Consider the following 24,136-nt stretch of genomic DNA (forward strand, 5'->3'; position numbering starts at 1 on the left):
GGATCTTTAGTAGTGTGGAGTGGGCACTATTTGAAAAATCCACATGCAGCAAACTGTGTGAAACTCAGTTATATCTACTGAGGATGTCTGGTGGGGTGAGTTCATGTGGGCAGAGGTTCCAAAGGGGTGAGGAATTTCAAACCTGGGAGTCATTAAGCAATAATAATCATAAGGCCTCTGACTGACTGTTTCCATGGAGTAAGGTCTTTGAGAATTTTATCAAATTACTTCAAATTAAATTTAAGTCTTTCCTGTATGGGAAGAAATAATGTCAGTGCTGGTCCCAGTGGTTGCTTCTAAATACAATTTGCAGTTAGACTACTAAGCATTCTCTGTGGATTCGACTCCAAGACAGTTATCTTTCAGCCAGTGGTGATGTGTGCAGGCAAAGCCTTAACACTGGAGAGGGTGCATTGTAAAACACACTCAATATACAATCTATGCATACGTTGCATTGGGTATATGAAGCATCAGAGAAGAAATAATGTCATCCGAGGATGCATTGCCCTCATAAACCACAACAGTGGGGACTGATTTGTCACCACAGCCCAAGATAGAATTCTATTGTATTGTTGGACCTCTGCAATGTTGGTGTTCAAGATGTTTTTCCTGGCTGATGGAAAAGGAGGGCAACAAAAAACAACTGGTAATGGTAAGTAATTCTTCCCTTACTATGTGGCTATGTTATTTGTTCTGAAAGTAAATGTGCGTGTGCACACTCATGCACTGGAAGTGTATGTAAAAATGCACTGGTAGTGGTGTCCTGCTACTGTATGTCTCTTAATGGTCCTCTCAGTTCCTCTGAGGCTGCCGTTATCTAATAGTAACCTATCCCCATATTCTTCCCTTCCCCCTCCCTCACTTCTTCAGCCTGAGAAGCACAAAGACATCCGGTGTGAGCAAGTGCTGCTGGGACCAGCTTGTTGGTGAGATAACTCCGAGCCGACCTGAGGATGGGATGTGAGTCCTGCTGGAGACAGCAGCACTGTGCTGCATTTGGGCCCTGGTCCAAGACCTTAACTGAAACCTGGCAGGTCGGTCGACCTTGGCAAAGGCAGAAGGCTTCCTGAGAACAACCCGCTGTTTTGTGAATGTCCGCGCATTCGTTGGCTTTTGGAATTCATCTCAGTAGCAGGAAATAGGACTGTTAGCTCTCATGGAAAGGCCCTGAAATCTCTGCCAGGTAGCTCCTCTCACTGGGCTTCCCCTCCATTCCCCCCGTGCCCAACTGCTTCCTAGCTGGGCTGTTGCTTTCAGTGAGATCCTTACCATGAAGCTGTGGCCCTTTTAACTTAAATTTAGTCACCAGTGGAGCATCTCAGCCTAGAAAGCGGATGACATGTTGTTGACTTTTAGTAGCTTCCCTGCAAACCCCATGTATGTGCATTTCTCTGCGTTTTCCCTGCTGTTGCATATGGCTCCCTCTTCAGCGCAGAGTATCACTGATCCTCATCGGTTTTCTTGGGGCAAAATGGAGCCTTCCAGATTGTCCGTCTATCTATCGTCTTCCTCATCCACCCCCCAGCTCCAGCCCAAGTGAGGAAGTGAGATCTGGGAAAAATGGGACTTGATGAAGCTAACTCTGCTTGGACGGGATCTCTTCTTTCCTCAAGCCCCAAATAACCTGGACCATGACCTGATGACCTGGCCCAGCTTGCCAGGCCAAAAGTCAAACTGAACATTTCCCTCTCTCACCCTCCAACACCCAAATTAAATGTGATTTTATTTTATTTTAAATAATTGTAAATAATGTGGATCTGAACGGAGGGGCCATGTGGTCTCTTAGTCATGTCAGTTTTGCGATACGCTAGAGATCAGACTATGAGATTTGGATCTGGGTCTCCAAAACCCCAATAACGTTTGTTCTTAATAATTTTCCGCATAGGGTCAAAATCCCCTAGTAGCTAAATAGCCATCACACACATCACAATTTAAGACCATTCTTTACAGGGGAAGGGTGGAACCACACAAAAATCTCTCTCTCTCTCTTTCTGATGGGGGTCATTACCACAGTGTTTCTGAAACATTTCCGTCTGCGAAGATGGAGCCGCTCTCTGTACTCACATTATGTGCAGTCTGGCTATTTGACAGAGGCTGGTGCTGAGCAAATCACTGCTCCCACTGAAATCAGTCAGAGTTGCTGGTGTCTAAAATCTCTGGCTCGCTATCTGTGATATCTAAAGCAGAAGCCAGCACATAATGCCTTCATTGAAAGGAGGTGTCAGTGTAGCTTATGCAACTGTTTACCACTGGTAACGTTCGAAAAGGTGGTTGCACCAGTTAGACATTGCTTCCACCTGCAGACTGTCTGCCAGTTGGTCTTCAAGAACCAGTGTCCTGCTTTGTTCCTGGCTAATGATTTACTGTTGCTGCTGTTATTAATATTCCAGTAGCAACTAGAGGCCCCAACTGAGATCAGGGCACCATTGTTCTGAGTGCTGTGTGAACACCGAGGGAAAGGCAGTCCCGGCCTCGAAGCTCACAATCTAAATAGGCAGGGGAAACTGGGAGGGGAAACTGAGGCACAGAAAGTGGGGTATTGACTTGTCCAAGAGCACCCAGCAGGTCAGTGACAGAGGCCAGGTCTCCTGAGTGTCAGACCAGTGCCTTAGCCATTGGACCATGCTGCCTTTCCGGTTGATCCGTCTGTCAGAATGTAAGACTCTTTTCCTCTTTCATCATCCCACCTGGAACTCCTGCTTCTGCACTATTTGTTTTGATCAGAGCAAATTCATGCCAGGGCATGTGCTTCTGTTCAGTCAGGTGCAGGCAGAAGAGAAGTTGCTCTCTGCCTGTCAGATCCAGCAGTTAAGGCTGGATTTTCGCAAGTGCTCACTGTTTTTAATGGGAGCTTCTGGGTGCTGAGCTCCTGTAAAAATCTGGCTCTTGGTTCTGTAGTGGAATCTTTGCTGAGTGCCTCCTTCTTGTTAGTTTCCTGCCTCCACTTCACGCCTTCTCCTCTCACCTTAATGGTGGGAATCTTTCTAGGGAGCTGCATCATGCCAATGTGCCCAGCGCCTCGGCTATGGATCTACGATTTCTGCACTAGAGTGGTGTGCTTAGTGTGTCATTACCTCACGTGCATCCCAGCTCACACCTATTTCACAACAGGGCTGAGATCTGAAGTTGAACCCTGCGTCGTCATACATAACTAACACTTTTCTATTTCAAGACACAATTGTGTAAGATTCTCCCCCCCACACTCCTCCTATTCATTCCTTTATTGTGTTTCTGAAGAGATAGGAATCTCTCATTAGCCTTTGTTAATCTCTGACGCCAGCATTTGATTGAAAGTCATTTCCAGCACCTGCTTCGAGTCACTGAATATTGTTTCTAATGCCTTGAGAAATACTTGGCAGTTCAATCATTAACCTTAAAATGATACATCCGTGGGGCAATGGCTGAGGGAGACCTTAGCAATTAGACACTAGCCTAAGAATGACCATAGACAATGTAGTTTCATAGATTCCAAGCCAGAAGGGACCATGGTGAACATCTAGTTCAGTGGTTCTCAAACTTCTGTACTGGTGACCCCCTTCACACAACAAGCCTCTGAGTGCGACCCCCTCCCCACTTATAAATTAAAAACACCTTTTTATATATTTAACACCATTATACATGCTGGAGGCAAAGCATGGTTTGAAGTGGAGGCTGACAGCTCGCAACCCCCGTCATGTAATAACCTTACGACCACCTGAGGAGTCCTAGGGTGACCAGATGTCCTGGTTTTATAGGGACAATCCCGATTTTTGGGTCTTTTTCTTATATAGGCTCCTATTACCCCCACTCCATCCCATTTTTCACATTTGCTGTCTGGTTGCTTTAAGGGGTCCCGACCCCCAGTTTGAGAACCCCTGATCTAGTCTGACCTCTGTAGAATACAGGCCAGACAACTTCCCTCAAATAATTCCTGGAGCAGAGCTTTTAGAAAAGCATCCAATTGTGATTTAAAAACTGGAGAATTTGCCACAACCGTTGGTAAATTGTTCCAGCGGTTAATGACGTTCTCTGTTAAAAAAGGTACATCTTATTTCTGGTCCAAATTTGTCTAGCTTCAACTTCCAGCAGTTAGATCTAGCAGAGAAAGGTCTAACACTATCCAAGAGCCCATTATTATCGGTTCCACAGGGAGATACTTAGCCTGGGATCAAGTCCCCACCTTAACTTCTTTGTTAAGCTAAACAGATTCAGCTCTTTGAGTCTCTCACTGGAAGTCATGTTGGCTAAACCTGCGATCCATGGCACATATCCATGCGTGTGGTACCATTGCAGTGTTTGCTCCCCTACTTCTTGCTCTGGCACAATCTTGCTTATTTCTTTCTCCCTAATCACCTGTTACCTTGTCAGGTGAGTCATAAAGTCAAACGACTGTCTTTTCTTTGCTGTGACACTAATTGGCACGGCTAGCTGGCATGGCTAGCGGTGCCATTTGCCAATGCAAAGAACGCTGGCACTGCCTTGAGAATGACCTTCCTCTGCTCTGAGGGTGTATTATGTACCTGGAATGCATTATGTCCTTGCTAGAAAATCAGGTCCTAGGAGCAGGGGGAAATGCCATCTCCTATTTGTACAATGCAGGGCGTGTGCTGAGGGTGCTTAGTAAATAATGCAGGGGGTTTGTCAGTCCTGTGCTGTTGGGGACAGATGGTTTTCAGCATGATTGAAGGAGATGGATGGGTGGCAGCAGAGTCTATTGAAATGTGAACTGGCGCAGTAGCTCTCTGGGTCGCTGAGTGCAAGCAGTGGAGGGCCCTGGCGTTCTGGAAAAAGAAGTAAATTTTGCACTGACTCAGCCTCCTTCAGCAGGGCCCAGAGAGGACATGTCTTCATTGACTCTGAGAACCAGGAGTTATCACTTCTCCAAGTCCTACTGCACTGTGACCGGCAGCACAGCTGATGGTGCCCCTCCATTTCTAGTCAGGCCTCCAAAACTCATCTCTAACTCCCCTGAGCAATTCAAACAGCAGATGTGAAAGGGTCCTCATCCAGCACCTCTGAACAGAGCCCAGGGCCCTCTGGTGTTTCCATTCTCTGAGGAAAGCTGAGGCAGCCTTTCAGTCTGCCATTCAGCATCTTGGGGGGAAGGGGGAGGATTCATTTCCTTGTTCATTTTGTCCTATGGTTGGGGAGAAACCAAGAAAAAAACAAGTCAAAAAGAAACATCAATGGAAAAAAACTTTCCAGCAAAGTTCAACAGAAAAATGTTTCCCCTATTCCATCAACTCTTGTCTGTTCAGTCTTCTATCTATCCTTGTGTTTCCTGTTTTGCTGGAGGGCTGGCATATGTTCTTCAGCCCTGAGTTGCAGGGGCAGAGTATTGAAGAGAGTTTTTCTCCTGAATCTTTTGGCAGGAGTTGACGCTAAAACAAGGACAAGTCTGTCTAAACCTTCCTTCACTCACAGTCACTCCGTTTTCAATCTCTTGCTGTGCCGCTGTCTTACTAGTTCTCCAGTCCTCCACAGAGACCTCCAGCTCTCAACAAAAAGAAAAAAAAAGGAAAGTCAAAAGACCAAATTCCTATCTGAATGGCTTATCTGCATGGAAGTTAAGCTTAAAATGGTATGTTAAACTGATGCAAACTCTCTTATATTGGTTTAAAAATGATTATATTGGTTTAGCTTGCACATCTATGAATTTACATGCATAAGACTGCTGTAAGGTAGATTGCAAGCAACATAAGTGCCTACACACAAAACTAAACTTGTTTAATTTAACCAGTATAAAATCACACTTTTTGTTTTATGGTACAACTTTGTGTGTAGACCAGGCCTAAGAAGCAAACAGAATAGTAATCTTGAAACACATAGAATATTAGGGTTGGAAGAGACCTCAGGAGGTCATTTAGTCCAACTCCCTACTCAAAGCAGGATCAACCTCCAACTAAATCATCCCAGCCAGGGCTTTTATCAAGCCTGACCTAAAAAACCTCTAAGGCCTTGTCTACACTACAAAGTTGCAGCGCTGGTGAGGGGGTTACAGTGCTGCAACTTAGGATGTGTACACACCTGCAGGGCATTACCAGCGCTGCAACTCCCTGTTTGCAGCGCTGGCCGTACACCCAGTCGTGCCTCGGGTGTAGAGGATCCAGCGCTGGATCACCAGCGCTGGTCATCAGGTGTAGACACTCACCAGTGTTTTTGTTGACCTCCGTGGAATAAGCAGGTATCCCAGCATACCTGAGGAAGCCTCTCTGGTAATTAAGCAAACTCCACTGCCCTCCAAGCAGGTCTCCTTCCCCGCGGTTTGCTCTGGCGTTCTCTGACCCCCCCTCCAAGCAGGTCTCCTTCCCCGCGGTTTGCTCTGGCGTTCTCTGACCCCCCCTCCAAGCAGGTCTCCTTCCCCGCGGTGTGCTCTGGCGTTCCCCGACCCCCCCTCCAAGCAGGTCTCCTTCCCCGCGGTGTGCTGCAGCATGGCCACATCTAATACCACTTGCAGCGCTGGTTGCGATAAGTGTGGCCACTCTGCAGCGCTGGCCCTATACAGCTGTACTAATACAGCTGTAACAACCAGCGCTGCAAAATTGTAGATGTAGACATACCCTAAGGAAGGAGATTCCATCACCTCCGTAGGTAACCCATTCCAGCGCTTCACCTCCCTCCTAGTGAAATAGCATTTCCTAATATCCAACCTAGACCTCCCCCAGTGCAACTTGAGACCATTGCTCCTTGTTCTGTCATCTGCCACCACTGAGAACAGCTGAGCTCCATCCTCTTTGGAACCCCCTTTCGGGTAGTTGAAGGCTGCTATCAAGTCCCCCCTCACTCTTCTGCAGGCTAAATAAGCCCAGTTCCCTCAGCCTCTCCCCCTAAGTCATGTGCCCCAGCCCCCCAATAAGAACATTAGAACAGCCATACTGGGTCAGACCAAAGGTCCATCCAGCCCAGTATCCTGTCTACCGATAGTGGCCAATGCCAGGTGCCCCAGAGGGAGTGAGTCCAACAGGTAATGATCAAGTGATCTCTCTCCTGCCATCCATCTCCATCCTCTGACAAACAGAGGCTAGGGACACCATTTCTTACCCATCCTGGCTAATAGCCATTTATGGACTTAACCACCATGAATTTATCCAGTTCTCTTTTAAACCCTGTTATAGTTCTAGCCTTCACAACCTCCTCAGGCATCTCTCCAATTTATCCACATCCCTTCTGTAGTGGGGGGACCAAAACTGGACGCAATACTCCAGGTGTGGCCTCACCAGTGCCGAATAGAGGGGAATAATTACTTCCCTCGATCTGCTGGCAATGCCCCTACATGCCTGACGCTCTCCCTCTCCCCCCACCCCCCAGTCCTTTTTAAATCATAAAAAAGCCAGGAAGAGCACAAACACTCCCCCCCCCTTTTTTTTTTTGCTGGTCACTTTTAAGTAGAGGGCAGATGACATGGTGAGACAATCGTCTCAAATGCAAATGCTCCTTTCAAATGCAATAGGTTAAAATGGCGCCAGGCAACCTGTGCATGGCCTGGCACCTGGCTGTGTGACTGGATGTGATGATGCTGGGATCCTTTCTGTACACTGGGAGGATATGTGAACTGTGCCTTGTAAATCTGGAACAGGAAGCCAGGGGGATGGGAAAGATTCTAGGCACACATGCTCTGCGCAAAAGCAGATAGTGACGTAGTGGATAATCCTGTTTTAATAAATCCTTGTTCTACTAAAGATCCTTGTTCTGTGTTCGAAGAAAGCGACTCTTTCAGGGATCCAGCGTTGGAATCCTGTCCAGGCTGGTGCTTGTGTAACTTGTATCGCTCATGAGGGTGATTTATGCCAACGTGAGCTGTAGTGGAAACATAGCCTCCATGTTATGACTGCAGTATGGCCAACCCCACAGGTTCGAAACTCCTAAGCCAGACCCTGCCAAATCAGGAGACTGGCTTAAAAATCATGACATTTCTAGAATCACTGCGGTTGGCTCCTGTCTATTTGCCTTCTGATTCTTAAGTTTAAGGATCATATTTTCAAGCTTTTATTTCTGACCAGAGGGGCTAGAAACTTCCTTTTCTTTTGTAATGAAAACTGCGAGTGTCATGTAATCACCAGGAGTTGGGGCTTTCAGAAAGAAACCCAAATAGCATGAGACTGGTGGTCGAATCGCAAGAGTTCACAGCACTGTGTCTGTGTAAGCATAGCCGCTGTTTCCTCCCTTCGTGTTAGCTATCCTCAGGTAAATAGACTAGCCCGAAAGCCAGACCCCCAGGTAGCGTAAATCAACATCCTTCCTCTGAAGTCAGTGGATCTGTGCTTGTGGTTCTCAAACGTTTGTACCGCTGACCCACTTCACGCAGCAAGCCTCTGAATGCAAATGGCCTCCCCCTATAAATTAAAAACACTTATTTCTATATTTAACACCATTAAAAATGCTGGCAGCAAAGTGGGGGTTGGGGTGGAGGCTGACAACTCGCGACCCCCCCATGTAAGAATCTTGTGACCCCCTGAGGGGTCCCGACCCCCAGTTTGAGAACCCCTGATCAATGCTGATTTACACTAGCTGGGAACCTGGCCCTTTCACTGTACCCATTCCTTTGTATGTAACTCATTCGAGAATGCTGGGACTGCATAAGCTCCAGGGTGTGACTTTTTCCCTTCCTCAGCCAACTGGAGAGGAAAGGATACAACAGAACTGCAGAGGAGGACGCGTGTCTGGGGAAACAGTTAATTTTTGCTCACCAGGGTAGTTGACAGAACCTCTGATAATTCTTGGGGTTCAGCAGAAATCCTGAGGCCTGTTGCCGGGGGATTGTTAAAATGATACAAGGCACGTGGGAGCTTTTCCTTTCTAAAGGGCTGCTTGGTCTCTCAGTCAGAGAAATCCCTTAGCTGAGCTGGAAATTACTTCCAGAGGGGAGTGGGTTAAAGCAGGTGCTGGCTGACAGGGTTAACAGGGAATCCATCCTCTGCAGCCCTGTATTCCAGAGTTACAGGAATACAGAGGACTTGTGGCACCTTAGAGACTAACAAATTTATTTGAGCAAAAGCTTTTGTGGGCTACATGAACTGTGTCTTGGCGGAACCACCTGGGGCTCAGTGAATGGCGTGTGGGGAGGAACCTGCCTCAGGGGGCTCTGTGGCTGGTGTATGGCGTGGGATCCGACCCCAGGGGTGGAGGGGGGCTCTGTGGCTGGTATGTGGCATGGGATCTAAACCTCTGGCGAGGGGGGGGGCTCTATCCCTGGCATGTGGTGAGGGATCCGATCCCGGGGGGGGAGTGTGTCTCTGTGGCTGGCATGTGGCGTGGGACCCGACCTCGGGGGGGTTGGGGGGTTCTGTGGCTAGCGTGTGGTGTGCTTTCTTTTATTTTCTCTCTTAAAATCTTGTCCATCTGCCTCTCATCCACGGTTCTTCCCACACCCTGCTCTTCATCACAGCATCCATCCTGCTCCTCCAACCCTTCCCTCCCCCTGCCCCGTGTTCATCCCCTGTGAATCCTGCACGCTTCATTGTGTCAAACCTCTCTCTACCAAGAGATTCCCTGGATTCTCCCCTCTCCCCCTTCAAGGTTTTCTCAAGTGAGTAAAGAACACATGCTGACGAGGGATTTTTCTCCTTTCATACCTGAAGACACCCTGGGGGAAGCAGAGAAGCAATGCAGGTGAAGGCCAGCTGGTAAAATCAGCAAAGCAGGTAGCAAATACAGAATCATGGGCTGGGTGGAGCGTCGGGATCTGAATGCTTAGAGTGCATTTCTACATCTGGGCCAATCAGAGCACTTCCTGGGCTCTTAGTTTACCATGAATAGTTGTTATCAGCTATGCAAGCTTGTGCCCATTTTTAAGCACTGTCCTTTAGGCCATTACAAAGCTTGGGAAGATCTGGCCTGTCTGATGATTTTTGAGAACACTGATGATGGCCAGGCTTCTCCTTTGAACACTGCCCATTACTGTGGGATCTCAGCGTCATTCCTTGTGGGCAAAGCCACTGCACAGCACACTGGGGCAGCTTTGTTATTCAGAGCAGGGCTCAGACCAGAATCTCAGGGATGACCCCTGCAAACTAAGGGAAATGTATCCTGCTATAGCTGCTGCAGCTCTGCTCTATGGTCTTGTGATTCAGGCACTGGTCCAGAACTCAGGAGATCTGGGTTCATATCCCACCTCTTACACCAACTTCCTGTGTGTCCCTGGGCAAGTCATGAGATCTCTGTTTCGCCGTTCCCCTGTAACTTGGAGATGATCATCCTTGCGTTCTCCCCAGCTTTGTGGTCTGTTTTTCACCACGTATATGAATGGCGCCTCACACAATGGGGCCCCGATTTCAGATAGGGTTGCTAGGTGCTACTGGAGTACAAGTAATAAATAAGCAGCACGTAACCTAGCAAAGCTGCCTGAACTGCAGTTCGTATAACCCCAAATTGCCCAATTAAAGCTATTGAGTCCCATAAGATAAGGCGAATTTGTCACACCCATTTCACCCTTTCAGGAGTTTAGAAGGTCCCTGTCAGATTAAGTTTTAGAGCAGCAGCCGTGTTAGTCTGTAGAAAGAACAGGAGTCCTTGTGGCACTTTAGAGACTAACAGATTAAAACACACATCATAACCTCCCCACACACACAAAAAACCAGCCACATTTCCTGCCCTCTATTAGTGTCAGCTGCTGCGATTATTGAAAATGAAAAAACTTAAACATTTTTTTGACTTTTCACCCCTCATGCTGATTCCTTATATGTTGCACATTAATGACTGTCTGATTTTTCTCCCTGGTCAGTTTCACTCTAGGCACTAATAGTGCCATGCTGAACATTTTGGATTGCCAAGACACCATAGCTCCCTGTCTGATTCGGCTGCATCACGTGGCAAACCCCAGGTCTTTGGAGTCCCAGGTCTGGATCCTCAGCTGGTGTACAAGGGATGCTGCTGTACTGAAGTTGGTTTATCTACACCCATTTACAGCAGCTGCGGATCTGGCCCGGAATCACTAATTCCATGAACTCATTTTGCAGCTGGCTTTAGGATCGCTTTCTGTCTTGAGGAGAAGGGGCAGTTTGTATTAGAGGCATCCCTCCATCTGCCAGCCGGGAGACGGGAAACAGAAGAGTCTGTTCTGAATTCCCAGATTCCAAAACTTGGACAGAGCCCGGTTGTTGATGATGGACCAGAGGAAGTTTGGTGAAGGAAGAAGAACGGAAAGGGAACCTGGCAGGTTTCACCTACCAGAGCCAAGAATTGTCCCATTCGGAGCATGTGATTTTATAAAATATATATATTTTACAGACTTTTGGTCTTTGCTCAAAATGCTTTTATCTGTGAAATTGCAAGCTCGTTAGCTGGCTGGCTGATGCTTGCCTCAACCCAGAATGCACCAGGAGGGGCTTTGAACTCTTTGGGAAAGCGCACGTGCCCTCTTGGATGGGATCCTGTTCCAAGTGAGCGAGGGCCAGGGAAGGAGCGAGTCCCTGGATTGCTGAGCTTGGTTGGGGAAAGGAGGGAAAAAGGGCTTAGTGTGAACTACATGCTTGTCTCCCCCCAGGGTCTTGTAGTCTGAAGACTAGGGCAGTGTTCTGAGCTGCCGGTGCCTGAAAGGCTGCACTGTGTGGGTTCCCGTGTGAGTCACCGAGACCGGAGTGAGATCCAGAGAGCGCCAGGAGCCAACTCCAAGCAAGAGAAACAGAGCAGCACTGCGGGGATGGCAAGAGACGGAGCCCGAGGAAATTGCAGGGAAACAAATATCGTTAGTCTCCAGTGGAGGAAGATGGGACTAAGGGAGGCAAGGGGCATGAAGAGACTGGGAACAAAAACTTTTAAGGCTCATGCTTTGGAAGGCAGCATGGTATAATGGGTAGGGCACGGGGCTGTGAATCAGGAGGCAGGGGGTTATTCTTGTTTCTGCCGCTGGTTTGCTGGGTGGTGGTGGACATGTCACTTAACCTTGCCATGCCTAAATTTCCCCAGCGACATGATGTGGGTAATGATACTTGCCTTCCTTTGTGAAGTGCTATGGAGAAAAAGCCCTAAGGAGTAGTAGTAATGTGGAGACTTCTCCAGCCCTGATGGGGGCCTGTCAGTCATGGTATCTCCTGTGAAACCCATTCCCTGAACATAAGCACAGGCTGTTAACACTTTTCAGATCTAGGCTTGGATTAGCTTCGTTATTTGGTGTTTGCTTTGCAGCTAACACCTAGCGGTCTCGCCTGAGATCAGGGCCCCATTGCGCTGGGCATGGCACAGACACAGAGCTTACAGGTAAGACGGAAACAGGAAGGATCGTTCATGGGGAGCAGAGATGCACAGAGCCAAAGTGACCTGTACACGGTCGCGCAGGGAAGTCTGTAACAGAGCCCGGAACAGAACACAGGTCCCCTGTCCATGGCCCTAGCCCAGTGAGTGGCTTAGCTGCAGGACCATCCTTCCTCTCCTCAGAAAGTCAGGCGCTGCTGCGGGTGATTCGGTGACCTGATGCCCTGAGAGTTCACTGCCCCATGATGACTTGGGACCTGTTGGATCTAGTCTTTCATTTTGTCCAGTGTGATGATTTGGGTGAATTCCACCCAGCAGTGGCAAATGCCGCCCCTTCCCTATGGCTGACTTTCCAGCTAATGCCAATCTCAGAGGGCTTCTTGTGCAGAGAGATCCTGGCCCAGATGTGTAATGCATGTGTGTTTGGGGTCTGTGGTCCTGATAACTGGATTTCAAATCAGGCCCCCATATAGCCAGGCAGCTGGGGTGCTGTGCCTGCTGTTGCTAATGAGTATCATCTTGTTCTTGTTTATAATCCTGTGCTTAGACTGTAATCCCCCCAGGCAGGGGCAGTGCTTTGTTATATATTTGTACAGCGCCTAGCGCCCTGGGACCACAGTACAGACGTGCAAGGCAGCTGTCGGCCGTTTGACCCAGAAAATGACTTTTCGTTGACAAAACTGATGATGTTTTCGGAGTCCATAGAGCGATGCAAAGAATTGCCACTGGCTCAGTGAAATCCAGCCCAGCTCTGCCAGGGAGGCTCCATCTGGGCTCATCAGGCAGAGCTGCTGCCCCAGGATAAGGAGAAGATTGGTTCCAGCTGGGCACCGTGCAGGAGGGTGAGTGCGGCTGCTGGCTTGGGGGCACTCCAGGAACCAGTTAATTTGAGTCCAGTGTTCAGCCATCAATGTGTGGCCCCAAGCGAGGGGTCAGTCGTGACCCCCATGGTCTTCCTAGCGTGCACTGCAAAGCGGACGTAAGCCGCTGTGAGGAGAGGGAAGGCATCTCCCCGATGCTCACCGCAGATCGGCTCTGCCAGGTAAACGGGGTCATGGAGCCTACACACTTCCTCTCCTTGGGAGCTCAGTGGGAAGGAGGGAGTGAAAGTTCATAGAACAGCAAGTGTTGGGGAAAGGTACGACAGGGAGGCAAGAGACAGAATTAGTCCAAACAAAAAGGTCTCCTGGTGCAATTCTGGGTTAAGGTCCTGACTGGTCAGCCAGAAAAGTGTGGAACCAGAAATCAGTGAACCACAGTTGGAGTGTCAGAAACTGGGCCTCATTGGTGGAAAAATAATGAGGGGCTGGGCTCTTCCACTCACCACTCCCTTTGAGGGTCTGTGAAGAGACGGGTAGGGGGCAGGGAATTGGCTACTGGAGCAAACTTCACCATCATGGATGTTATCCCCACCATCTCCTGGGACCCTGGGTCTTAATCATCCTGATCCTGCGCGAGGTCCTGGCTGGGCCAGGCCAGAGAGAGGGACCCAGGTGGCACCGATACTTCCACGCTCCAGCTGAATCCCAGCTAGCTCCGGGGATGAAACAGGTTGACTTTAACAGCAACAGCAATGGCTCCAACCTGCCTCACCAAACGGCTTCTCTTCCCCCAAAAGGACAGTTAGGGCCATCGAAGAGACGGTCACGCAAGGGGACGTTCCTTCCCACAGCTCTCCCGCACTGAATGGACCGGGAACGAGGGACACTGTTTGCTTTATTTTGCTTTATTTCACTGCTTTTTCCATCTTTTCTCTATCTTTAATAAAAGGTTAAAGGGATTTGTAGCAGGGTGTTTGCCATGGTCCTGAGCCAGCTGGGGTCTTTGGTACCAACCCCCCTCCTTGTTTAACGCTTGCCAGTGACTGGGTCGTGTTCACACCTCTGGCCTGTCCATTGCATCTAAATTCAGACACCAAGCCCCTGCAGGAGGCAGGGAGCTGGGGGGGGGGAGAAGGGGGGAAAGCAGCATTTGTCCCAGTGCAAAGGAGCTCAGGAGAGAGCTTCATGGAACACCGGTGGCTGATCCCCAGCCATAGGCCTAGAGTCAAGACAAAGTGAGAGAGAACTGGCTGGAAAGGCCAAGAAACCCTTTGTGTTTCCGTGGCTCCGTCAATGGCGCCGTCAGACTCCGACTGTGACCAGCTGCCTGTAGCCCCATTACTCCAGATTGCAGGAGATTTAAGATTGAAGAGCAGCGATTCTGCTAAATGCCCCCTGGGGTGGGTAGTCCGAGCACTGGGATAAGGGGGATGCTATGCCATGGGCTGCTTTCCTATCATACCAGTGAGACTTGAATATCCCCTGTCTAGTGGAACAGAGGTCACCTGGGCTGGCATCCCCCAGCTGCCAGGCTTCACTTCTTTTCCCTGTTCATTTTTAGGAGGGTCAGGAACTTTCCCCAGGCACGTGAGACTCGGCCACCCAGCCCCTCTCCAATCTGAGCTCAACGTTTTCCACCCTTCTCTGGTTGCCTTGCACCTCAGCTGACTGGTGGCTAGGCTGCACGGCACACGATTTATACCTTTAAGAGCAGTACCTCTAAAGCTGTTCCCAAAGGGACCAAAGACATCATGCTGGTGAAGACAGATTTGTGTTCTCCCTGGGAGTGGGAGCTGCTTCCGTAAACAGCATTCTCTTACCCAGGCTGAGAAAGCTGCCTCCTACCCACCCCAACACACACCTCTATTGCATGTGTCCCAACCATTCAGCCTTGTAGAGCCAAACTCTGCCGTTACTCTTGTGTAAACTAGGAGCCAGTGGAGTAAGTGGACGAAGGATCAGGCCCGTGCTCTGCCCTGGGCATTTTGGCGTTTGACTCACTAAGCTGTTTGTAACTAGCACTCGGCCTCCTATCAGCATGGCCAGGTTTGCATGGCAGCTCTGTAGGGCAGTGTCAGCCCCCTCGGGGAAGATGCTTTGGGGGAGCTGAGAGAATATTGTGCACTGCCCAGTCTGCTAAACTCCCAGGGCTCCTAACCTTGCCTATATGTGCTCAGAACGGCCCAGCCTCTAAACGCGGGATGTGTCTGTTTGCCAAACTCAGCCCAGTCCTTTAGGGAACAGGACAAAGGAAAGATCAGAATAACCCCAGATACCTCTCTGCAGCTTTCAGTGCTCCCTGATAATGTACATCTCTGAATGCCAGTGCAACTGTGGTGCATTGGGTCGCATTAGAGTACTCTGCAGATGCCCAGTGGTGAGCAATGTCAGACTGATGATGTACCTACACCAGAGACAGCGTGGCTGGTAGGGAAACTTTCCTTTCCGGGGCACTTGTTCTCATCCAGTCTGAGCAGGTGGTGAGCAAACGTCACAACCATCCAGTGACAGCTTGTTGTTCTATTGACCTCAGTCCCAGCATCCACATCACAACCGATGCCATTTGGTCTCCTTGTTTTTATGCTTGGGAAATCCAGAATAGGATCGGGAGTGAGTGGGCTAAAGGAGGAAGAGAGAGTGGGATGAAGTGAGCACCGGGATGCTCTGGGACTGCCGATGCCTCCCTGTGAGGCTGATGGGATGGGTTTCGCTCCTAGCAACACTTTAGGGCTGGATCACCTTGTTTAGATACATCACTAAACCTATGGCTTCCTTATGAGGCCAAAGACAGAGCTGTTTATTCAAATACTGGGCAGCTGGCACAGAGGAGACATGAAGTGAAGCGGGCTGAGTTTGCCAGCCAAGGAGCCATTGCCTGCCTGCATCAGCCCTCGGCAGCCAGACGTGGAGTTGTGAATCACAGACTATCAGGGTTGGAAGGGACCTAAGGAGGTCATCTAGTCCTACCCCATGCTCAAAGCAGGGCCAATACCCAACTAAATCATCCAGATTTTCCCCCCAGATCCCTAAATGGCCCCTCAAGGATTGAGCTCACAACTCTGGGTTTAGGAGCCAGTTCTCAAACCACTGAGCTATCCCTCCTCCTCCGTCCAGTAGGACTGATTCCTGACTGGAAAGCAGCAGCGTTTCCAAAGCCAAGCATACAACAACTAGAAGCTGTAGTAACCCCACTGCCTGCACACCAGGGTGGCTCCTGGAGAGGGGGTGAAGTAGGCTGGGTGTGAAGGTTTCTCCTTAGCGAGCTGGTGAGGGAACTTCCACAGTGAGACGCTGCATCCTACATCCAGGATGTTCTGTTCCTTCGCCTGTTAGGATGGCGTTGGTTTAGTCTTGGCATCCATCGCACTCCTTGTTCTGCTCTTACTAAACTAGTTAGACTCTGGTTCCCCTGCCCCACTGGGGTCTTTCTCTCACCAGGGTGCATCTCCAAGTCTTGTTTGCACACGGACATTTTCTCATGGTTGTTGCTCCTCCAGTGTTGGCAATGATGGCCTGGACCGGGGCCGGCCATCTGGCAGCTTTTTAGGCCCTGTGTTGCAGAGAGCAGGGTTAGCTGACACAGTACTAAGATGCTGGCAGCCACCAGCCGCCCTGTCTGGACCAGAGCTCCCATTACGGCTACCAATGTTGGGGTCGAATCCATGGTAGCAACCACGGGCAGTTTTAGCAAAAATAAAAATTAACGTAAATAAGGCCTGAAGTGACTCACCGGAGGAATCGGGTCCATAGATTAACTCATTGGCCGTCACAGCCCACATTATGACTTCACTGAGTGGCCAGGCCAACAGGAAAAATCCCAACCTGGAATCCAAGCCTCAGGAATGCAGATGTCTCTATTCTCGCGTCCCAAGGGTTTCTTCAGGGCTGAAGGAATTACAGTCACAGGCTAGTGCTTTGTCATTGCCACCTCCTTCGAGGATCCGCTATGAGGAGCCAGGAGTTTCCTTAGCACAGGTACAAACCCTGCCCCGTCCTCCCCACCCCCTCCAGTCCCAGGGATATGTAGGTAGAGGGTTCACCTACTGGGAGGGAGAGGGTGACCATTGCAAAGGCTTCACCTCAATGGAAGGCCCCTCTCTTTCAATCCAAAATGGATCCACCCCACTGCTGTTCTCCAGCTCCAAAAGCGATTCAAACATCAGTCTAGGATCCTGGCAGCAATATACCTCCTTCTTCAAGTGATGGTCCCTGTATGTATTCCAAATGCGGTTGAGTACAGAGCAGCGATGAGCTCAGAGCTGGATGTGACGATGTGATAGGTAAGGCCTGCTGCAGGACCGCCTAGCCCACGACCACAGCTGCCCACTGGTCAATGGCCTAGCACGCTGTGAAGGTGTGGACAGAGCATCAGGTTGCCGCATGGCAGATCTTGTGCCAGGAGACTTCCGCCAGGGAGGCAGAGATGGTTGCGTGCGCTCTGGTGGAATGGGGTGTGACCTTGCCAGATGGTGCAGCGTTTGAGCACGCATAGCATTCTGTAATGCATTTAGAGATTCATTTGGATATGTGCTGGGAGGAGAGGGCCTGACCTTTTGACCTTTCCACAATGGCCAGGAAGGGGCATGGGGAGGCGTGAGTCCTGTCGAAGTAGAAAGCCCATGCCCTGTGGACATCCAGAGGGTGCCATGTCTTGTTCTCAGGTGTGGCGTGCAGCTTAGGATGGAAGAGCGGGCGATGGATGCAATGGTTGAGATGAAACTTGGAAACAACGTTTGGGCGAAACTTAAGGTGAAGGCACAGGTAGACTTTGTCCTTATGGAATTTCGTATATGAGGGGCATCAGCCGCCATGGCCGCCAATTTGCTGACCTGCCAGGAGGAAGTCATGGCCACAAGGAAAAGGACCTTCATGGAGAACTGGGCAAGGGAACATGTGGCCAGGGGTTTGAAGGGAGGCCTGGTGAGGGCAGACAGCACAAGATTAAGGTCCGGGGTGTGTGTGGTAGGGGTAAGGACTGTCGGGAAGCCGTTCATCAGGCCCTTCAGAAAGTGGGTAGCGTTAGGGCGGGTAAGCACCAACCGTCCGCTCATTGGAGGGAAGAGAGAACTAAGCTCTGTGAGGTGGGCACAGATCATGACCGGAGGGCAAGGCCTGAGTTCTTGAGTGCTAGTCCAGGACGATGGGCACAGAGATGGCCTGGAAGGGAAGATAGTAGCGTTGTGCCAAGGAGGTGAAGTGCCCACATGGAGTCCTGTCTGGTATGCGTAAGCATGTGGCGGACAGGTGGTGAACAGGTGTTGTCTACGTGCGAGCCCCATCCAAAAACCAGGCTGTCAGTTGAAGCGGGCCTGGGTGGGGGTGTTGAACCCTGCTGTTATCCCACACACCATCCCCTCTGCTACAGACTCGCTATTCAGCGGTAAAAGGGAGACCAAGGGCGGGACGCATCCTCTTATAACCTCGCCTGGAGCACACAAGACGCCTATGTGGGTCAATGGACACTGCTGCTGAAAACGTTCAGCTCCAGCCCATGGAGCGCATTCGGCCCGCATTTGGAATACAGATAGGGAACCACACATCTCGAAGAGCCTCCAGTTACAGGTAAGTAACCTCCTCTTGTGTGTCATGCTGCGGGCACTAGGAGGCTGCCGAAGCATGTGCTGTGACGAGTAGACCCCCCTCGGCCCCATACAGTGCGTATGCAGGGATGCCGCAGGCTAAACCTACACAGCAAATGGGGGGATCCCACGTCAGCGAGTCTCAGGGCCCAGTCTTGCGGGGCTCATGCAACAGCTCTAAAAATAGCTTGTAGATGTTCACGTTCGGGCTGGAGCTCGCCTACGTCCCTAGGCTTCAGAGCCTGAGCTCCAGCCCAAGCAGCAACGTCTACATCGCTACGTTTCCTGCCTTAGCATGAGCCCGAGTCTGCAAACCCAGGCGCTGAGACTCGCCGCTGCAGCTCCTGCTTGCTGTTGTGTGGATGTGACTTTGCTTGCCTGGGCCTCTCTCACAAACCGATCTGGCCAAATAAGGAAACAGAGGGTGAGGATTTCTGTGTGTTAAGGAGCTGGAAGGGGCCCAGAAGTGGCACTCCGCCGGGTCTGTATATTTTTCCACTCAACTAGGAAAGCTGGCTTGTGCACAGCCAACCGTTGGTGCTCAGGTGACTTGCGAGCCCGGCTTTCCATCTGACTCATGAGAAAGTTGAGAAACATTCCCCTGCCTGATGGAAATACATCATCTTTCATCCCTCGGTCAGCGGTTCAGTGCCAGCCCTGGAAGGGAGTGACCAAAAGGCAGCAGCATCTGCTGGCTGTTCAACGAGGTGTGTGTGATGCGTTTGGTAGGTCTCGATCCAGTGTCTAGAGTGATCTAACATCAAAAAAAATCCCTCAACCCACAATGGCTGGTAGGTTGAATGGGCCAGGGAGAACGGACTTCCCTCTCTCTCTGGGGCTGGTCCCTGCACTGCCATTGCTGGCTTGATGTCATTCTCTGCATATGCAGAAGCCTCCAGTTCCAGAACAGTGGACTCAGCATCTTTCCCCAGGGACCCAATTCTTTAACGAACACCCAGCAAGTGGTTCCTGCTGGCTTCCCTTCTCCCTACCCCTCCCACAAGCTTATGCTTTGATGGGGTCAGAAATGAGAATCACCAACTGTTCTCTGGGCCAGGACAGAAGAACCATGTGCTGAGCGCATGGAGCATGGTGCAGCCTGGAAGGATTATTTTTCTTCTCCTGTTGTAGCCCCGGGAAATGGGGTCAGCCTAAACCTTCCCGTTGCTGAGGGACCCTGCCCTGTGTGTAGCCACATTGGCAATTGCTTTGACTCTTTGCATTCCTTGGAGCCCATCATGTATTTAACAGCCTCATCCCTCTGTGTGGAAGCTGTGGAATGGGCTACCAGCCCCAAGTACATAACTAACATCTCTGATGGGCACATCCTTAGGGTGCTAGTCCCTCCCGCGGCCATGGCTCTGGTCTGTTTTTAGAGAACTTACTCGATCAGAGCTCATGTGGGTACGTCTCCTTGACCCGGGAACCCCCCAGCTCCAAGTATACATACCCCCTGTGAATGTGCGGTATTCGTGTTGAAGGAGGCTCAAGGTACGCACAGTAGCTGAAACACGAGTCAGTGGATCTCCCTGTATAGGGTGAAAGGTTTTCACTTTTTCTCATGCTTCACCTGGTTTGAGCACCTTGCACCAGAGGATCTCAAAGCACCTTACCTGCACCAGTGAGCTGAGTCTCACAACTCCCTCATGGGGTGCGCTAGGTGTTAACCTTCTTGTGGGGGGGGGGAAACTGAGGCACACGGGGCACATGCCTTGCGCGAAGTCACACAGTGAGTCGAGGCAGACAGCCCAGAGCTCCTGGCTCGAGTCCATTCTAGGCTCAGCACTGGGCCTTGCTGACATACAGCGCCTCCATGGCTGCTCCGAGTGTCGGTCTCTTGCTGCCTCCCCACTGCACTAGCCCAGCATGGGGCTGATTTTGATCTGTTCGAGGGGAAGTTTCTTCATGTTTGTGCTCCAAGAGCCAATGTGAGTCCAATTTCCCCTGCCTGCGGCAGCCAGGCACTGGTGGGGCCGTCTGTGAGCTGCCGGGAAATGAATAAAATGACTCTGTAATACATGCTGCAAGTCAGCCTGAGGATTTAAAGGGACAATGCTGCCAGGTTGATATTTCTGAAGAGAATCATAGAATACCAGGGTTGGAAGGGACCTCAGGAGGTCATCTAGTCCAACCCCCTGCTCAAAGCAGGACCAATCCCCAGACAGATTTTTGCCCCAGATCCTTAAATGGCCCCCTCGAGGATTGAACTCACCACTCTGGGTTTAGCAGGTCAATGGTCAAACCACTGAGCTACCTCTCTCTCCAAGAAGAGCAAGGAGGCAGGGGGGAAATGGACCCTGAGAAGAAGCCAGGCCCCACATGTCCAGACTCAATGTCCAAAGGGAAAAGCCCCCAGAGAGCAGGCATGCTGATGGGAACCCCAACACACCCGCCGTCGAGGGGAGCCCTGATGGGGATTGCAGGAGAACCAACCCTCGAGAGACCTTCTTCCCTGAGGAGGGAGCCGGGCTAGCTCGGCCCTGACCCTCTGCGGTACCTCCCCTCCCTTGGACTTGGTTTGCTGGAGCAGACGCTATCTTGGGTCAGGTTTCTGGGCCCTGCTGTGCTTTATTCAGCTGCCCAAGATGCTGGAGTGGGGGGAACTTTTTCTCTGCTTCAGGTCCAGGGGTGGTCTGGGCCAAGACACGGAGTGCCTGAGAGCCCAGCCACTGGGGAGAAGAGCCAGTCGGGAGCCTCTTGGTGAGGCACCTGGAGCCACTCATGTCCTGTGAATGCTTGGGAAGCAGGCATGGTTTCCTGGTACAGTAAAAGCTTCATTATCCGGCATGTTGGGGGAATGGTGGATGCTGGTTAGTCAAAAATTCCAGTTAACTAAGAGTTATACTTACCGATGGAGGGAGGGAGTTTGGGCGCTGGAGGGGGTTGGGGGATGGGGCACGGGCTCTGGGAGGGAGTTTGGGTGCGTGAGGGGGCTCGGGAACAGGAGTGGGTGCAGGTGGGGTGCCGGATCCAGGCGGTGCTCACCTCAGGCCAGGCGGCTCCCTGAAAGCAGCAACCTGTCCCTGCTGCTCCTAGGCAGAGGCACGGCTAGGTGGCTCTGTGCACCGTCTCCACCTGCAGGCGCGGCCAATGGGAGCTGCGGAGCCAGTGCTCGGGGCAGGGCGGGGGCAGCGCATGGAGCTCCCATGGCTATTCCTCCACCTAGGGGCAGCTGGGACAGATCACCGCCTCCGGGGAGCCACACGGAGCCAGGTAGGGAGCCCCATGCCAACAGGACTTTTAATGGATATCGGAAATGCCGGTTTCTAGAGCTTTACGGTTGGTAAAGTGCCGGATAACCCAGGTTTTATGGTACCTGCCTGCGGCTGGCTCTTGTTTCAGGAACGGCCCATGGCAGCATGACATCCCCCCCCCTTGCGCCCAGTCCTGTGGCATCACAGTATCCTCTCCTCTCCCTGCTCTTCTGTGACAGTGTGATGTCCTTCGACATCCCCTGGCAGTGCAACATCCTCACCCCTCCCCTGCCATCCACAGCCAGGCAACTTTCCCTCTTGGCCTGTGGCAACCCCAAACCAGGCATGGGTCTGTTCCCGGGAACCTGGCTTATCCGAACTAGTAGAGTTTGAGGGAGGTTTCAGTTCTGATCCGTTTTGTGAGGAAACCATGAGAAACTCAGGGTGGGGGTGGGGGTGGTTATCGCAAAGTGGGCACAACATGTTGGTTTCAGCTAGGTTTTGCTTTGAATTTTCAGCAGGCCACTCCCTGCTCCTAACGCAGCTCGAGGACTTGCCGCTGGGTTTGAATGCAAACACCTAAAACTCAGAAAAATGCATCCCTCAGCACCTTGTGACCTGAGATAATTCCTTGCCGAAGTCTGAAGGGACTGGCAGGAAAAGGCCATGGCACTGGGGCTGTTTATATGTAAAAGGCTCTCCTGCTTTGGTTCTGTTTGATGGAGCTGTTAATGACTGGCAGATAGAAAAATGTTTCAGCAAAGATGTCTGTATTTTCTTGACTGTCATAGAAGAACCTGCTCAAGGGTGATGTCTGTCTAACCCAATTTCCAGGAGGATGTTTTGTAGATGATACAACAAAACTACTCAAGATAGTTAAGTCCAAAGCAGGCTGCGAAGAGCTACAAAAGGATCTAACAAAACCAGGTGAGTGGGCAACAATGTGGCCAATGAAATTCAGTTTTGATAAATGTAAAGTAATGCACATTGGAAAACATAATCCCAACTATACATATACAATGATGGGGTCTAAATTACCACTCAAGAAAGAGATCTTGGAGTCATTGTGGATAGTTCTCTGAAAACATCCACTCAATGTGCAGCAGCAGGCAAAAAAGCAAACAGAATGTTGGGAATCATTAAGAAAGAGATAGATGATAAGACAGAAAATATCATATTACCTCTATGTAAATCTATGGTACGCCCACATCTTGAATAGTGCAAGCAGATGTGGTCCCCCACCCATCTCAAAAAAGATGTATTGGAATTGGAAAAGATTCAGAAAAGGGCAACAAAAATGATTAGGGGCATAGAACAGGTGCTATATGAGGAGAGATTAATAAGACTGGGACTTTTCCGCTTGGAAAAGAGTTGACTAAGGGGAGATATGATAGAGGTCTATAAAATCATGACTGGTGTGGAGAAAGTAGATAAGGAAGTGTTATTTACTGTTCCTCATAATACAAGAACTAGGCGTCACCAAATGAAATTAATAGGCAGCAGGTTTAAAACAAACATAAGGAAGTATTTCTTCACACAATGCATGGTCAGCCTGTGGAACTCCTTGCCGGAGGATGTTGTGAAGGCCAAGACTATAACAGGGTTCAAAAAAGAACTAGATAAGTTCATGGAGGACAGGTCCATCAATGGCTATGAGCCAGGATGGGCAGGGATGGTGCCCCTAGCCTCTGTTTGCCAGAAGTTGGGAATGGGTGACAGGATGGATCACTTGATTCCCTGTTCTGTTCATTCCCTCTGGGGCACCTGGCATTGGCCACTATCAGAAGACAGGATGCTGGGCTAGATGGACCTTTGGCCTGACCAAAAATGGTGGTGGTTATGGTCTTATGTTATTCCAAGGCGTCTGAGCCCCCTGGTAACAGTCAAACCGGAGCTAGTAATCATGCTGCTAAGCACTTAGCTAGGGCTTGTCACCCGTAGAGCTCAACTTGCTTTGCAATGGAAGATGAGCACCACTAGCCCCATGTTGCAAATGGAGAAACTGAGTCACCAAGCGGGGAAGTGATTTGCCCAAGGTCACATAGCAAGTCAGAGGCAGAGTTGGGAATAGAACCCAAATTGTCCGGTTCCCAGACCTGGGTTTGGATCGAGAATCTCAGTTACATTGTGGCTTGTAAGCAACCCATACAAGCTTGAAGCAGATGGGTTGTGTGAGGTGTTGCCCTAACAGCACACAGTTGTAGAGATTTATTCTGCTTGTGCTTTTAGCATGGACCTATGGCCATGGCACTGCCATCACGGACCGGGCACCAGCTGACAAGGTGCCCAGATTAAGAACTATTAAGCTGATACAAGGGAGCATTCTTAGGCCTTTTCATTGTCGCTGGTTGCAGATGGTCCAAGATACATTAAA

General features: G+C 50.3%; 1 protein-coding gene across 5 annotated transcripts in view; it reads left to right on the forward strand.

Moving 5' to 3' along the window:
* Positions 1-13,861, forward strand: part of ARMC9 (armadillo repeat containing 9) — a 138,728-nt gene extending 124,867 nt beyond the window's left edge. For 3 of the 5 annotated variants that reach the window (XM_030574786.1, XM_030574788.1, XM_030574787.1), the window contains 2 exons: positions 9,496-9,588; positions 10,700-13,861. In XM_030574786.1, coding sequence (XP_030430646.1) covers positions 9,496-9,588; positions 10,700-10,913 — 307 coding nt within the window. In that variant the 3' untranslated portion in view covers positions 10,914-13,861. Of the gene's footprint in view, positions 1-870; positions 1,356-9,495; positions 9,589-10,699 lie in introns of those variants that run through there. The other 2 variants (XR_004001933.1, XM_030574794.1) reach the window with 2 other exon arrangements.
* The last annotated feature ends 10,275 nt before the right edge of the window (positions 13,862-24,136 follow it).

The sequence above is a fragment of the Gopherus evgoodei genome, chromosome 9 (genome assembly GCF_007399415.2).
Source record: "Gopherus evgoodei ecotype Sinaloan lineage chromosome 9, rGopEvg1_v1.p, whole genome shotgun sequence".
Classification (NCBI taxonomy): domain Eukaryota; kingdom Metazoa; phylum Chordata; order Testudines; family Testudinidae; genus Gopherus; species Gopherus evgoodei.